The sequence below is a fragment of the Anomalospiza imberbis genome, chromosome 9, assembly GCF_031753505.1.
Source record: "Anomalospiza imberbis isolate Cuckoo-Finch-1a 21T00152 chromosome 9, ASM3175350v1, whole genome shotgun sequence".
In the NCBI taxonomy this organism is placed as follows: domain Eukaryota; kingdom Metazoa; phylum Chordata; class Aves; order Passeriformes; family Viduidae; genus Anomalospiza; species Anomalospiza imberbis.
In genome coordinates, this window is record NC_089689.1 from 23,074,300 (window position 1) to 23,090,187 (window position 15,888).

At 51.1% G+C, this 15,888-nt stretch overlaps 1 protein-coding gene and 1 long non-coding RNA gene across 2 annotated transcripts; one reads left to right on the forward strand and one right to left on the reverse strand.

The window, feature by feature from the left end:
- Positions 1–212: 212 nt before the first annotated feature.
- LOC137478685 (uncharacterized) lies at positions 213–9,161 on the forward strand. The gene is made up of 3 exons (XR_011001728.1): positions 213–1,086; positions 3,292–3,415; positions 8,195–9,161. It is a non-coding gene; the product is annotated as an uncharacterized lncRNA (long non-coding RNA).
- Positions 5,052–12,198, reverse strand: PDZK1IP1 (PDZK1 interacting protein 1). The gene is made up of 4 exons (XM_068198666.1): positions 12,096–12,198; positions 8,177–8,285; positions 6,205–6,303; positions 5,052–5,662 (listed from the first exon to the last, which is right to left on the reverse strand). The coding sequence occupies exons 1-4, from the start codon at positions 12,160–12,162 to the stop codon at positions 5,590–5,592; spliced, it is 348 nt and encodes a 115-aa protein (XP_068054767.1). The 5' UTR covers positions 12,163–12,198; the 3' UTR covers positions 5,052–5,589.
- Positions 12,199–15,888: the final 3,690 nt, after the last annotated feature.

The window sequence follows — 15,888 nt, forward strand, 5'->3', positions numbered from 1 at the left end:
CAGCTGACATCAGGGGAAACTAAGGCACCAAGGCCTGCATATGTGCCGTGCCACGGTGACAGACAAGGCTGTGCAGCTTTCACCCACAGCACTGGCATCACCAGAATCACTGCAGGCACCAACATATCCAAACCACGTCTGTCTGCCTGTCTGTGTTCCTGAGCAGCTCTCTGCTGATAGCCAGATCACAACAGACAAACCTGAGCATCTCCCCATCCACTGAACTCCCCATCTCTGCTGCCTGCTGCATCCTCAGTTTGAGAAGCAAAATTCTCCTTGGGCTGGATCCAGACCTTTGTTCTGGCTATGTGGGTACCAAAAGGGACAGGGATGCTGAGATTAACCAGCAAGGTACAGCTTATGTTTATTTTGCAAGGCAGCTGGAGACCAAGTTCCTCTTCTCCCAGCCCTCCCCTTCTCACCCCCAGAAGGAGGCTGGGTGCAGGCTGTGCAGATGCCAGTGCCACCACCCTGGCACCGCTGGTGGACTCAGGTCTGAAAGGTCAGGCTCCTGCTGCCCTCCTCCCCAGCTCCAGCACAGCGAGGCCTTCAGAGGGCAACGGTTTAAAAACACCTTTTCATTACTGAAAAATCCTTTTTGTCAGACACTTCAGCCACCCATCTGGGGAGAGACAAGCCACCTTGAAGCTCTGCACATCTACTCTCCAGCAGGTGGTCCAAGAAACAAGCTTCACGTGCCATTGGCCACAAAGACCTATCCCAATCTCCTTGGTGGTAGGTTCCAAAATAACCTGGTGGCACTTAAAGGTGTCGCTACAGCATCTTCTGGTTTGGGAATGGGGGGGTTAGAACCCCCAGCTGCTGCCCACCCCATGGACTGTACAGTGCCCTGTGTTTTGGGGCCATCACCCTATTCACTGCCATGACCAAAGCTGCCCATTTGGTTTCCAAGTGTCCTTCTGATTGCTAGATTGTCATGAATGGCCAAATCCCAACCACTTCCAGCAGAGACTTTCTCCAGGGAAACTGCTCTTGGTAATCTGCTTGGGAAAGAGAGGAGAAACTGCTGACATTTTTGATGCAAAAAATAGATTGTTATTCCAGGCAGCTATGACAGTAATTGAGGTAAGCTGAACCAAAGACTTTAAAATCCCTTAAACCAGGTTTGCAGTTTAAAAGGCCAAAGCTTTTGAGGGAAGGTGTTGCAGCACTAATGCAGCAGCAACCAGGAGAAAATTCTTCCAGTTTTCAGCTCAGCCAGGTCAAGCTGAGCAGCACAAACATCCCCCCACCTTCAAACGGTGGCAGTTTCTGGACAGCAGCTTGTACAAGATAACCTCCTCTGCCAAGCCACCACCAAATGGTTGGGAGAGCAGCAAAGGAGCTGTGTGAAGAGCCGGGCAGCAGGCAGTGACACAGATCTAATCGCCCGGCGCGTTTACCCCAAATATCTCCTTGCCAGGCAGTGACATTTCTGCGCTGTCTCAGCTCGCTCCTCCATCACCATGGCTACAGCAGCCGCCAATCCACGGGCGAGTCCTTCCCGAGTACCAACAAACCCTCTGGGAGATGCTACGAGAGCCAGCCCCTTTGGCACGGAGACACCTCGGGGACCCCGGGACAATCCGTAGCACCAAAAATTTCCCTTTTCCTTTCTTCCCTTCTCCTTTTTATTTTCTCTTTTTCTTTTCCTTTTTTTTTTTTTTTTTTTTTTTTTTTTCTTTTTGAAGCACAAACAATGGAGCTAAAAGGTTGGGTATCAGGCCGATAATCATGAATGACGTGTCGTTATTACACACCACACATTCATTATCTCCCACTCCAGCCATGTCACAGGCGGCTGGAGGAGGGCAGATAACGGGGTGCCTTCATGCAGATGGCTTATTATCAGGATGTTCCAGGAGGGGCTTTAAGACAGTTAGTGATGCTGTTTGCCAGTTAAAGATTAGAGACCCCAGAGAATAATTAACAATCCCAAAACCCAGTTTTTCTGCTGGATTCTTCAGCTTTCTCCCCCCTCCCCCATTCTCTTTAATCTATTCACTCTAGCAGGTGTAATAAAGTGATAAGGACAAGCTCCGGGGATGTTTGTTTGGCTACTACGGGTGTATAAATCAACAATAGATGGTATTTTTCTTCTGGCTTTCAGTGGCTTGAATCGAGACCAAAAACTTTGCAGCCCCCTTGCCCACACACAGCCACCCCTCCATGCATTGCTCTTGGTTTCCACTTGGGTGGCTGGGCTTCTTCCCCACCCAAAGAACCACAGGGGTGGGACAGGCTCCCTTTTTTCCTCTGGAGATCCAAATCACACCTCTTATGTGTCAAGGTGCCCAATTCCAGGATATAAACCCCAGGTTTGCTCAGACGCAGGGATAGAGCTGGTGCTTCTTTCAGCAGCAGTTTACCTGAATGCAGCAAATCTGTAATTAAACTACCTTGGGATAATTTAGGTTGCAGGTGTCCACCTACCCAAACTGCTTCTGGAACAGAAACATCTCAAACCTTCATAGCTAAAGAGCCTCAGGAAAGACTGGGGAAGCATCAGAGTAAAGGTGGCGTTATCAGGGGTTCCAAGAGATGGATTGCAGCCTCCTAGGTCACAAACAAAAGTCATGACACACCTGGTAACAAAGTGGGAATGCAAAAAACCCCCACCCTGAAATCTTCTGCCCTAAAGGAGACTACCCTGTCTGCAGCAGAACACAAGCCTGGACATCTTCCTGAAGCCCACGGCTTCAGAGATAATGGCATCATGGAATGGGGGGTAGGATGAGAACTCGTGGTGTCCTTACCCTTCACTGGTGGGTGTGGGGAGGCTTCTGAAGGACACCTTCATCCCCCTGTGCTGTGTGGAGAGAGGTGTTGGGGAGGATTTGGCCCTCAGGCAAGCTGGCTTTGGGCCCTTCAGAGAGGTCGCTGAGGCTGTGGGAGGTGCCCCTCACCCGGGGGGTCTCAGGTACAGCGCAGACTCTGGAGGACATTCCCCAGCTCATGGGTGCAGTGTGGATGGCACAAGCACTGGCACTCCAGAAGTTGTCTTCCCAATCACGCTCATCCTGCCAGGGAGGGATGAGACAGCATTGTGCTTTAAAGAGCATCCCGACCCTATCAGCAAGAGATGAGATATCCTAATTATGGCAGTACAGACGAGGATCTGGGCTGTATCAGCCAGTACAGAAAGGTAAACAAGAAATATAACAATGGACCCTTAACACTCATTAGCTGTGTCAGATAATACCTCACTTTTCTCCCTTTGGGGCCTAAAATCTAATTAAGATTTTCCAACAATAAATTTCATTTATGCTCGCTCCCTTTTGTTCTTTTTAGGATCACACCGAGAAGCATCTGTGAGTGACTGCACAGCTTGCAGGAAGGCAGCTTCAGTCAGCCTCGGCTTGTGCTTCACAGACAAGGGAAACTGAGGCAGGACAGCACCCTGGACAGTGCAGAGGTGAGATCCTGTTAGGACATAACACTGGCTCCTGCACAAGATGCTTTCCCCAGGGAAGTGAACACCAAAGGGGCACTGATTGTCATAAGACCCAGCATGGAAGCTCCTGGGCAAGCCCAGCAGTGAAGCCTTGTCCTTGCTCAGACTTACAGCCATGGCAGGAATCCGTGGGGAAAGGGACACTGAGACCCACTGAGCACACCTGCACTCCAAGCCCACATCCAGGCACTGAGGGGTGAAGAGCTTGGGCATCTGTCACACATTCACTGTGTACACAGGGCAGGGAATTAACTCCTGTTGTTACTCATTATAAGGATGACATTGTTAACTTCTTTTGCAACTGAGAGGTAAAAAATTAATGGGCTGCTTTCCTCTCGCCACACCCCCAGCTCAAGTGCTGACAGGGCAGGAACAGGCATTGACTAATCCTTTAACCCTGCTGAGTGCAGCAGTGCCACTGAACCTTGGGGAGCTTGGTTTTTCCAAACCCAGGTGATGTTTGGCACCTGTGAGAGGAAAGTCAGGGGAGCAGCATCCATCAGGGGCACAAGTGGGGTGGTCCAGGACCCAGCCTGGGGCTGGCTTAGCCTCCAGCTACCCAAGAGAGGGTAGTAGATGGCAACAGCTCTGACATGATGCTGGAGATGCAGCCATCCTGCCTTCACATCTGAGGGCTTTACCCCTCTAACCCTTATGCCTGTTTACTTCTACTCCCATGCAATTTCTGAATGGGAGCTGTGATTTCTCAATGCCAAGTCTTTGAGGACATTTTCAAAATACTCACCTAACTCAGGCTCTAGGGAAAATATCTTTTGAGGTGGGTTTCTTACTGGAAGACACCTGCCTGAATTTTTGTGTCTCCACTTGCTAGGGACATCAGCAGCTTCAGCTGTGGGTAGTGCACAGCAGAGCCCTAGGAACACCTCACTCCCCCCAAAACCAGGGGCTGCCAAAAATGTCCTCTTATAAATCTCCCACCCCAGTGCTGCTCCAGCTGGGCTGCCCTTGGTTACAGAGTCCCTTAATCCTTTCTTCAGTGGTCAGGAAGAGGACCCTTCATGCCACTGGAGTAACTCATGTCCCGAGAATGGCCAAAGCATCAGAGGTCTCTCATTTCAATCTACAAATGCCACAGCTTAGAACAGGGCTCGTTGTTCCCATGGTGGCCCTGGCACTGTCCCCACCACTGCAAAAGACAGACCCTGGTTAATGAGCAGCCTGGCAGGAGCAGGTTGCCCTATGGCCAGCTGCCCCAGGATAGTCAGCACTGCCCAGAGCAGCCCCCCGGCCACTTCCTGGCAGCATTGATCAATGGCTGCCATTGATGACAGCCTCCAGCCCTGGAAATGGCTCCCAGTTGGCTGCAGGGCTGCACACTGGGGTCAGTGGGGTTCAGGGAGTGCTGCCTTTCAACCATTAAGCAGCACTGAGAAGTGCTGGATTGTTTCTGTAGCTCAGTAACCTCACCTGGCAAAGGGAGGAATGATGCTCTCACTTCCCTGTAAATCCCTTTGAGGCTCTGGGGCAGTCCAAATGCTGAGCATTCCCTGATATCCTTCATTCTCCCAACTGCCTGAAGGCTGGGAGAGCTGTGAGATGCCAGAAAGTCCTTTGGCTGATTAGCAGAATGACCCTCTTTGCTGTCATAGGCAACAATTCTCTTTATTGCTCACTGGGAAGATATGTACAGAGGGGGAGGTTTGACATTAAAATTTCATAGGTTCTGACATTAAAATGCATGGTGTAGGTCATAAAAAGGAGGGTGAACTGGGGAGAATAGAGCAGGTTTTCCATCAGCAGCTCCCTGGAGGGCGGCTGAGAGCGTGGGGATGTCCCTGGCACCCAGCAGGATCCCCTCTGTGTCTTGAACAGGTCAACACCCTCCTGGGACATGGGACACCAACCTCGCTGACCAGGCGGGGTGACCACCAGGCAGGAGAGGTGGCACCTCCAGACCTCTCCTGGGGACCGATGCCCATGTGGACACCAGCCCCAGAGGGACAAGAGCATGTCCCACGGGTGGAAAAGGAGAAGATCAGGAGGTGGTGGTGCCATGGAGAGGCCAGGGCCCCATCACTCCCAGGGGGTGCCAGTGCAGAGGGTCTCTGTGAAAATGCCCATCGCATTAGCAGGAAGTGAATCGAGAGCGAGAGGAGGGCGGCGGGTGGGTGCTGCTACATGGCCGTGGTGATCACCTTCTCCTCGGGCTCCACGGTGTTCTCGTAGGCGTGCTCGTTCTCTTTGGACCTGCACCAAGAGGGACAAGTGCAATGCTGAGGTCAGTCCCAGCAAGGCCAGCATTCCCAAAGCCACCACTGGCATCCTGACCTTGCTAGTGCCAGCTGTGCACTGCATGAGGGGTGAGATGGGGACCACAGGAGGGGTCGCCCTGAAAGGACTGGAGCCAAGTGTGGGGTGGGAATTGCTCTAATTGATAGTGAGGTATGTTTTGGTTGTCACCATCTACGTGGTGACTTGTGGTACTTTTGGTGGTTTCCTCTGTTGGAAAGCTGTGATGTAGCATAAGAAAAATGTGGCATACCAGGTTGTGAGGTGGTGGATGGATTGTGGGGTTCAGCTGCACGGATAGGGAGAGATGAGGGAGAAGGGGATGCTCCCTCACTGCCTTGTGCTTACCCCCTGGAAAGGTTAAAAGCCCCAAAAATAGGTGCATGGGATGTGTAAGACCCTGAGTGGGTTAGACCACAGCTCTGCATGTCTGAGCTGTCCCCAGGGGAACAGAGCAGAGCCTGAGAGCCACGGGGAAGAAGTCTGAGCAGGTCCTTCACCTGAAGTCAGCGGCAGCTGATACATATCTCCCTTCTTGGCCGTTGGATGTGACAGCATCTGGCTTGTCCTCCACACTCACCACGTTCTCAGCATTTTCCCTGCAGGGAGAAAAGAGAGGAGTTTGGATAGAGCAACAAAGGAGCCATGCAGGGGAGCAGCCTTACTGGTGATGACACCACAGAGACAATAAACGACCTGGATGTGTCTTCAGACACCTGTTCAGCCTCCTTCCCAGCAGGACAAGGACAAGGAGAGACGCCCTCACTGCAGGTTTGCAGAGGCTGTGCCAAGTGCCACCCCCTGTCTCCATAGCGGTGACTCCCAGCAATGTGCTGGCAGTCTGCAGGACTCACCGTCAATACATGGGATTGTTTTCTCCCACTAACTGGTTTTTCCAGTCTACTTCTGTGTGTAATCTGTTGCAAAATAGTCCCCTGTGGATCCCGATGGACACAGAGAGAGCAGTCAAGGCTCCACTGGTGCCTCAGCCCTGGCACAGTAGGGCTGTCCTTGTGCACATCCATGTGAGCAAAGTCGAGCTGCTCTCTCTCAAAACTGAGCCTGGATCGCTTGCAGAAGGAGCCACTGGGCAGGGATGGGGTGTTTGGAGCCAGACTCCAAAAGCTCAGCTCTGGAGTGAGCCTGTAGTCTGAGCAGCACCAGGGGGATTTAGCAGCAGAGGGTGGGTGCAGGTCCACCCTGCATGCACATCCCTGCCTCCTCCAGTGCTTGCGCAAGGGCAATTTCAGAGGCTTCTCCAAGGAACAGCCTGGCATAAACAGGCAGTGGCTCGAGCTGATAGCTGCTGTCACAGTGACAGCGCAGAGCTGGCAGGGCTCCAGGCTGCCGAGCCTCGCTCCCGCTCTTCTGAAGAAAGCCCAGATTAATTAAAACAAGGCACCATCCCTCCTCAAGCCCTCCTCAGCATCCTCTGCCTCCAGGCTGGGAAAAGGCAGCCAGGCACAGGCAGCAGTGGGAAACACCATCCCTGCCTGCCACTCCATGGGCTGGGGGTTCCTTCAGTTTGGGAAACAAAGACTACAGTGGCAAATCAGACTATATAAATATATATATATACACATGTTGTATCATGCATTGGCCCAGAATGCATCCCAAAGGCATCAGCTTAAAATAGCTCTGGGGCTAAAGCTGACCTGCTGATCCTCAGAGTGTAAACCAGCTGCCCACCTCCTCAGCCTGGGGAGGCTGCAGGAATGTACAGGTACAAGAAGACCAGCCTAAAGCAACTCCACCAGTGCAGATGAGCCAGAAAACAGATGTGGGGTCCTTTTGGTCTTCATCCCCTGTTGCCTTTGGGCTCAGGTTCAAGATCAAGTTGCTGCAACTTAGCCAGTTGGCCTTGCTCAGCTGAGCAGGAGCAGCAGCCTGTGACTCTGCTTGGCCAGCATCAGGTAAGAGTTAACCCATCCCACAGAGCCTTTTTCAGATGAATAAAGACACCACATTTGCCTGTGCCATGGGCTCCGGGTGGAGGGTACTGCTATTGCCACTACCTCCCTTTTCTCCCAGCTCCTCTCAGTGTGTTCTCACAACTTGGCTCTGTCTGCTTTGCAAAAAAAGCTGGTTCAGGCTTATTATCCCATGGATATAAGGCACATGGGAACTGCACCCCCAAAAGCCACAGAAAACCAGGCTGGGCCATGTCCCTGAACACATTCCCACGTGATCCAGCCATGATGCCGTGGCTTTGCTATTCCCAGCACAGCGCTTTCTTTACTCATGGCAGAATTTGTATGGTGCAAGCTCACAGCTGGCAATCAGTAACAGGGATCAGAGACCAGGACAGGGACAAAAGGACAGGGAGATGAGGACAGGGAGTCTTTGCTCTCCCAGCCCATCTCCCGGCACAGCAAGCACAGTGTTCCCAATCCTGGCACATGCACAGAGGCTGCTGGAAGTGACACGTGCCAAGGCAGCTAAGCCCAACTCAGAGCAACCTCCCACACTTACACTTTATCCTTACACCAGAACCTGTTGACCACGAAAGCGATGGCCACCAGGACTAGAAATACAACCACTGCGATGACACCCTGTGACCACGGCTGGAGGCTGCCCCGGGCTGCAGGGAGACAAGAGGACACGGGTTAGAAATTCATCCTCAGGCTTTATCTGCCGAGCCCCTCCCATCCAGCTTCAGCAAGGTCCAGATGAGAGCTTGATCCTGCAAATCAGAGCAGAACATGTTGCTGTTGATTCAGGCAGGCTTACCGGGTGATAGCAATGATATAAAATACAATTAACAGTGTTTTCACTGATGTTTGCATGTGGAGTGTGGTGCCTGGCAGCTTTGGAGCCCCGTATACACTGACATACACATACAAATATATAAACAAGCACCTTGGGGGGCTGGTGACTCTGTGATGGGGGAGAAAAGGCCTGGGGAACATGGAGGAAGGGAGTGAAGGAGAGTGCTTGCCAAAGGAAAGAAGGCAGAGGGGTTTCAGCAAACTGCTTATTCTCTGTCCCCAGATCCCACAGACATCATTCCTGGGATATTTTCCAAATATTGACTGGTAAAATAAGGATTCTATAACAGGGCAAGTATAAGATTTGGTAGCCACTGCCACAGCAAAAAGTTGTTGTTGTGGATTTTGGTAAAATGCACCATCCAACGAGTTTCCAGAGCAGCACATGACTTATGACAGAAATTGAAGGCTGAGGCGTTCAGAGGAATAACCTCAGCACAAAGAACAGGTGGGGCTGGCGGGGCCCCAGGCAGCATTGGGGTGGAGAGTGGGGGTCTGAGAGCTGGCTGGGATAGCCCCATTTCCCCCAGGGATGGAACAGACTGACAGGTTCCTTTTTCTCTATCCAGACCTAAGCAGGAACCCAGCCACGGGTGGGAAGGCTGTGAGACGCATTCCTGGATGTGGGCAGGAAGCAAGGGCAGGCAGTGAGAAGGGGAAACCTTGTCCCAGCCCTTGCTGGGATGGCTGCTCCTTGCCTCCCACTGGATTTTGGACAATGGAGCATTCAGAGTAGTCAAATCCATCCTTCAGTGCCATCACATCAGCACTAAGGGACAGCTTGTCCATACAGCCACATCCCATTGAGATTTAATTATTATTTACTCAGAGTCAGCTTTGACTCATCTGCTGATCAAAACACAGGCCCTTGCACACAACGTGGTCCCTCTGCATGGGCAGGTGGGGCAGGCAGAAGGTGACACCTGCCCCAGCATCAGCCTCAGGACACTCAGAGCCAGACGCAGCCAGGGACACCTGCAAGGCTGAGCTGCCCCAAAATGAGCAGTGGATGGATACTTCAGTCTCCCTCAGGAACTTTACACTGAGCACTTCCTCTGCCTCATGGGAGACAAGCCTCTGCTATAAACAGAAAATAATCTTTACTAACAGTAGTAAGAGTAGGCTGCGTGCTCCACATGCGCCAACTCCTAACCCACATCCAGCTTCACACTGGCTCTGCTGCTAACAGCTCTCCTCCCTCTGATTTTGGGATACTTTGGTAGCATCCCCAGCTCCTGGAGTCTTTACTGCAAGAGACTTTTAAATAAAAAATAATAAATAAAACAACAGCAAAACCTCAACCCCCAAAACAGAGCTCTCTTTTTCCATCTTGGAAGTGAAATCAGCCTGGCCAGCTGACTCACCAGCACTGCCAGTCTGGAAAGCAGGGGCACTCCTGGGCAAGGGGCTGTGAGAACAGCCCTGAGTAGCATCTCTCAGCCCCCTCTCCCCACAGAGATATTTGTCATGTTTCTGCAAGGTCCCAGGGCAGAGATTCAAGCAAGAGGAATTCAGATGGAAATTCCCCCTTGTATCAGCGTGTTTCGACTGAAATATCATTGTATCAGCAGGCTGCTGCTGGGGACAGCCAGGGGTGGTGACAGTGGGGAAGAGCAGGGGTTGGAACCCTCCTGCCCTGCCTAGTGGTCAAGGATGCTCCTGCCCTGCTGCCCAGCACCCCTGTGAGTGCAGCCCCAAACACATCTATCGCCTCCTGGCTGAATTTTGGCTCGCTCTGCATCCTCCCTCCCTCTGCCCTTGGCTGTTGGCCACATTTATTTATTAGTTGTAGTTTATTTTTCCTGCCAGACCCGAGGTTTCCAGCCTAAGCCTGGCGGGGGTGGGGGGTGGTCAGGTCCAGCCCTTTCGTGAGGTTCCTGCTGGGGTTAAGGGAGTTCAAGGGCAACCAGGGAATGAAGTCAGCAAAGACTTAAACTGCCAAATTTGCATCTCGTGATCTTCCAGGAAAGGAGCGGGGGAAGAAAAGTGGTAGCAAACCTCCTTGGAACAAGCATGCTCAGGAGGTACTGGGTGTTTTTGCGAGTGGAATCTCACTCCTGTGGCTGTTTTCACCAGATTCCAAAGCATCCGAAGCCAAAAGGGAAAACACCAAACCAAAATCAGTGGTTTCTGGCTTCCAGAGATCATGTAGGGCCTGGCTGCAGGGGGAGATAAGGATGGTAAAGGAATGGCAAATGCCTCTGCATTGGGCTGAAATACCCGCTGGGAAACTTGCACGGGCATAAGAAAGGAGGAACGGGGATCAGGCAGAAGCAAGAGCTTGATGGGATCTATTCAGGGAGTAAAGGTTTGGGTCCCAGCCCTCGGGGCACTGCCTGGCTGCAGTCCCACCGAGCACACCTTGCTGGCCTGCCAGGAGGGAAGGCTGAAAGGATGAGTCTTACCTGTGGAAACAGGACTGTGTTCCTGGAAAAATGCTTCACCGGGGATGCCTCTCCTGGGTCAGCCTGTCCCTCAGGCTCTGCCACCTCCTCTCTGTGTTGCCCCATGGTAATTGAGGGGGTTTTCCCCCACAAACAAGATTTCCGAAGCCAAACTAAGCAGTGTGGAATCTACAGCCCTGGAAGATGTGTCTCCACACATCTGCAGCTACAAACCAGGCCAAGGGAAGTGCCGGTGCCAGAATAAGCCTGGGCACTTGTTGCAATTCCGTTTCCATACTCAACAGCTAATTTGAAGACACAGACCTGCTTTTTAAAACATCTTCTCTGAGTGTTTGGAAAGCTTTGGCTGGCTTGTCTTTTCTGCTGTCTAAGGAAGCTGTACCAGGTTCTGAATCCTCATTAAAGGATTTTTTTTTTTTTTTTTTTTTTTTTACTCTTTCCAAGCAAAACATTCAACCCTGCTGACAATGGACACTCCAGACTGTTAAATCCTCAGCAAGTTGGTAAACAAACACAGGAAGAGCGGTCAGGGCTGGGGCATCAGGAGGAGAAAGGGGGAGGGAATTTTCCGGGACTTTGGCAGCACCAGATGAGTTTTAATTACTCCTCATTATTTCTAGCACTAGAGAAAGCCTTAGTGAATTTCCTAAAAATAATACCCTAGCTTAGAAATTTTCTCTGTTAAATCTTTGGGAAGAGAAGAGGAGGTCAATTTGCTGAGGAAAATATTTGCTCCCTCTCCTCAGCAATGATCAAAATTACAGATTAACAGGAGGATCTGAGAGCTCAGGGAGCAACCCAGAACAACACTTGCTCAAGGATAAGAGTGAGAAGAAAGAAAGAAAAAAAAAAAGGCTTAAGGAAACAGATTACTCATCTCAGTGCACAGTCCTGCCAGAGGTAAACCAGAGCAGTTTATCTGTGTGCAAGCAGCTCAGATAAACCTCAGGTGGCAGTTTCAGCCTTCAGCAAAACAGGTAGAAAGTCTCTATATCCCAGCTCAGCAAAACCCCTGAACCCCCCGGGCACCCACCCGTGCTGATGTGAAGGCAGAGCTAAGCTCAGGCAGGAGCTGGGATGTTTTTTCCCTTCCCAAGACGCTCTTGCACAGCTGTCCCTTGTCCCCCAGGAGCAGCCCCCACCTGGCCGGGGCTGGCGCACCTTCCTGCCTTTCCCCGCCTCTGTTTCCCGGGATGTCAGGCAGCCGGCCGCTCTTACCTTCCTGGCAGAAGGCAGCTTCCAGCTGGAGCAGCAGCCCCAGGAGCAGCAGGCAGCGGGCGGGCATGCTGGCAGCACGGCCGGGGCTGCGCAGGAACAGCCGGGAGCTGCACTTGGGCACGGCGCCCTGCAGCAGGAGCGAGCGCCTGGTCAATTATCAAACACCCTAACGAGGAAGGCCGATGCTCTCACCTGCTTATTCAAATCCTGCTGCGGGAAGGAGGTGCCTCTTTGCCTTCTCAGTTTGGGGCGCGGTGACTTGAACCTGACAGTCCCCTTAGGTAGGGCGTGGAAGGGAACTCAGGCACAAAATATTTGTATCGTCCCAGGAGGAAAAAACAAGACCCAGGTGGGTAAAACTCTTCCCCAGTGAAGCTGTGGTGCTTGGGGAGCGTGGTGTCCCCCAGGTCCCTCTGGCTTCCCCCAAGTCCCCTTCCCAGGGAGGAGAATGGGGGAGTCCAGCAATGCCCCAGCTCTGACATTCCTTCCCACCCTGTGGGACCCCCACTCACTTCCCTGCTTTTTATTTTCAACAAGTGTCACTAACAACCCAGCAAAACACATTGGTGACTTTAAAACATCCAATTAATAGACCAGACTCCGCGCTGGGTACTGCCTCTCACCTCCCACACCTTGTTTAATGGTGACACTATGAAACAGAGCAGACCCGGCCTTCATTTTATTGAGTCATCAGGGCTGTCCCTAAAATTTCTTCAATACCAGAAGAGGTAGAAAGAGCCAAAGAGCTGCAGCAGGCTGCAAGGCTTGCCCTTCACAAAAGCTGCACAGATGCTGCAGGACAGAGAATATTGCAGGTCCCAAGTTAAACAGTTTTCCAGTTCATGTCAGGTTTGGATGACTGGCAAACCCACCCCACAGGAAGAATAAAAGATATTTGGCTTCGCAGCTGAGAAACTTGAGTTGCTCCTGAAGGAATTTATAAAGTTGCGAGCCAGGGGTTCCATTGTCACTCTTCTTGTGACGTGTCGCAGCATCTTTGTGACCCCTCAGCAGCATCTGAGCCCCCCACCTCTGGGTCTGGTGATTTCCCCTGGATGCTCCATCCTGAGAAGCAAATAACACTTTATCCCCATGGGATCCATGTTCAGGAATGTGCAGCACCCACAGGAATGCACACTCATCAGAGAAGGACTGCCCTCTTTCCTCTCAACTCTTTACCCTGTATTTACAATAATCTCATTTATCCTGAAGACAAACCAGATCTGACTTTGAGCTGTACAAGATCGAAGGCCGGTTCCCAACTCTTTCCCAAATTGCTTTTCCATGGCCAGGCCCCCAGCTGCAGCTTGGGATAACCCCACTGCCAACACTGCTTGCGAAATCAGTGGGGCAGGGACTTTCCTATGCACCCAGCAAGGAAGTGTCACAACAGGGGCCCATAATTAGGCCCTGTAAAACAATCTAATCATGTTACAGAGGAAAAGGAATGGCTTGTGAATAAGTAAAAACGAGAGTGAACTTTGGGTTCTCCAAGACGCGGGGAAACCCAGCGGGAAAGCGTGCAGATCTCTCCATCTTTGCTGCCTGCCTGTTGCTTTTCTCTTTGCAAAAGCCCAGCAAAAGCAGCCTGGCTGTTTGGAGCAGAAGGCTTTATCAGCAGATCAGAAGTCCTAGAGAAGCCGGTCCTACTGCTGCCCCAGGGAAATTCAAGGTCTGGGACATTCTGCTGCTGCTGTCCCTTTCCCTGCCACGCCTGGGGCTGGGTCCCGAGGTTCCTTCTCCACGTACTCCGGTTGTGTTAGCACCCCAGGGCTCTGCACAGCACAGCTCCAGGGACTTGGGGCTGATTTCCCAAAGACAGGGAGGTCTCAAGGATCCACCCACATGCTATGGTGTGTTGGGGTGACAGGACATGACAGGCCAGGCCCCGGGATGAAGGCAGAGCTCTGTGCCTTTCAGACAGTGGTCTCGCTGTCAGCTCCATCCTGGGATAATACTTTACCAATTGCATGTTCCCACATTTATATGACATTTAAGACAATGCAATGATTTTTGGCTCACTGATGAGGCCAGGGAATCACTCAGTGCTTATCTCAAAGCTCCCCTGTGCTCCAAAGCACTTTTAGCCCCTGCAGCCATCAGGAAGGAAGGTGCCTCTGTGACAAAGCTCCCGTGGCACCTCCTTGGTTGCATATCCCTGGGTCTGGCCTGGGGGGATGAGAAGCTGCAAGTCACTGTAGCAGCCTCACTGCAGGGGCAAAGTCTGAAATTTCAACAAATTATTTGCCAGCCAGGTCTTCCTTTTGTCATCCTGGCTGTGGCTTGGGACCTGCAATGAGAGGTAACTGTGTGTTTCTGCTGCTGGGTGCTGGGAATCTTGCTGTCTCTCTCTCATTTAAGCCTCCAGCATCACCCAGCCATGGTGAGGCAAAGCCCTACAGGTCCATTTTAGAGCTGAGAGAAACTGAGGCACAGAAGGACAAATCACCCTGGCAGCATTTAGTCAAAGCCAAGTGGAGCCAGAGCCAGCTCATTGCTCTTTCAAGGACCCATTTGAGCAGTTGCCTGTAAAAAAGATTTTACACAAAGCAGGGATTGGAATTTCAGGCTTTACACTCATATACTCCAAAAATTGGTGATTATTTCCCCTAAAAATATATATAAATTTTAGGAAAAATCAGTATTTCCTCAAAGCAACATTCCTGGATGGTATATCTCAAAGTACAGATGCCAGTTCCTCTTTGAAAAACATTGTGGGACTTTGCGTTTTAACAGAAATAGTTTTCTTTCCTCTTCACCTCCTTCACTTCCTTCCTTCCTCCTTCCTTCCCTCTTTCATCCTCTCCATTTCCTCCCTGTCTCCCAGACAGAGCAATAAAAATAAAAAAAACACTATATGAGAGCAAACCTGAACATTCCCTAAAGAAGATTGTATTTTTTCATAGAAAAGTAATTATGCATTTATTATATTTCAATGTATGCTATGAAACATAAAAAATCCACACCAAAAAAAGCCACAAAAAAAAAAGAAAAGCTACAAAAAAAAAAAAAAAAAGAAAAACCACAAAACAACCCACAAATCGTATGTAAAATTTCTTGTTTCTTTTGACCATCCAAACCAAATATTCTTTGCTTGTGTCAGAGTTCTCTCATTTGCTGTTGACACTTGTCTTTCAAATCCTGCCTGCTCTGGAGGCAGCCAGGACAGAGCCAGGAGCTACAACCACTGTGAAAAGGGCATTTTCTTGTCTCAGTGTGCCAGTGTGGGTAAAAGGCAGCAGAAAAAGGCAGATCCTGCTCTGGGTTTTCATCTATCACAGCTCTGTACCCCACTTCTCTTTAAAAATGCCTTTAAACTGCCGTGTATTTTCTTATTTATGTGCTGTTGTGCTGTTGAAAACCCCAGTGTCGACCCCATGGCCTTCATTTGCCCTTAATGCCTGCTCAGCAGCCCCTCTGTGGCCCATGGGTATTTCCTGGGACATTCTGGATGATATTTTTTACACCGGTTGATTTTGGGATGGATCTCTAGGCAGCATTCCCGCTCTCCACTCCCTGTGCTGGGGCCTGATGCTGCTGCTCCTGCATCCAAGAGCAGCTCTGGGGTCTCTCCTCTCTCCCCCCTGAGCTCCCTGTTCCTCTGTCCCTGATGTCAGCAGCTGCCAGAGCTCTGACAGCACGTTCACATCAGCCTCACGCCTCACAGCCTTGGAAAATTAGGCTGAGAAAACACCTACATGGTGCCTTGGAGGGCTGGGAGGAATCAAACCAAAAATGCCTGAAACAAGCAGTAACCCCACCTGCCTCTGCTTTGCCTTCTTGTTGGGGGATG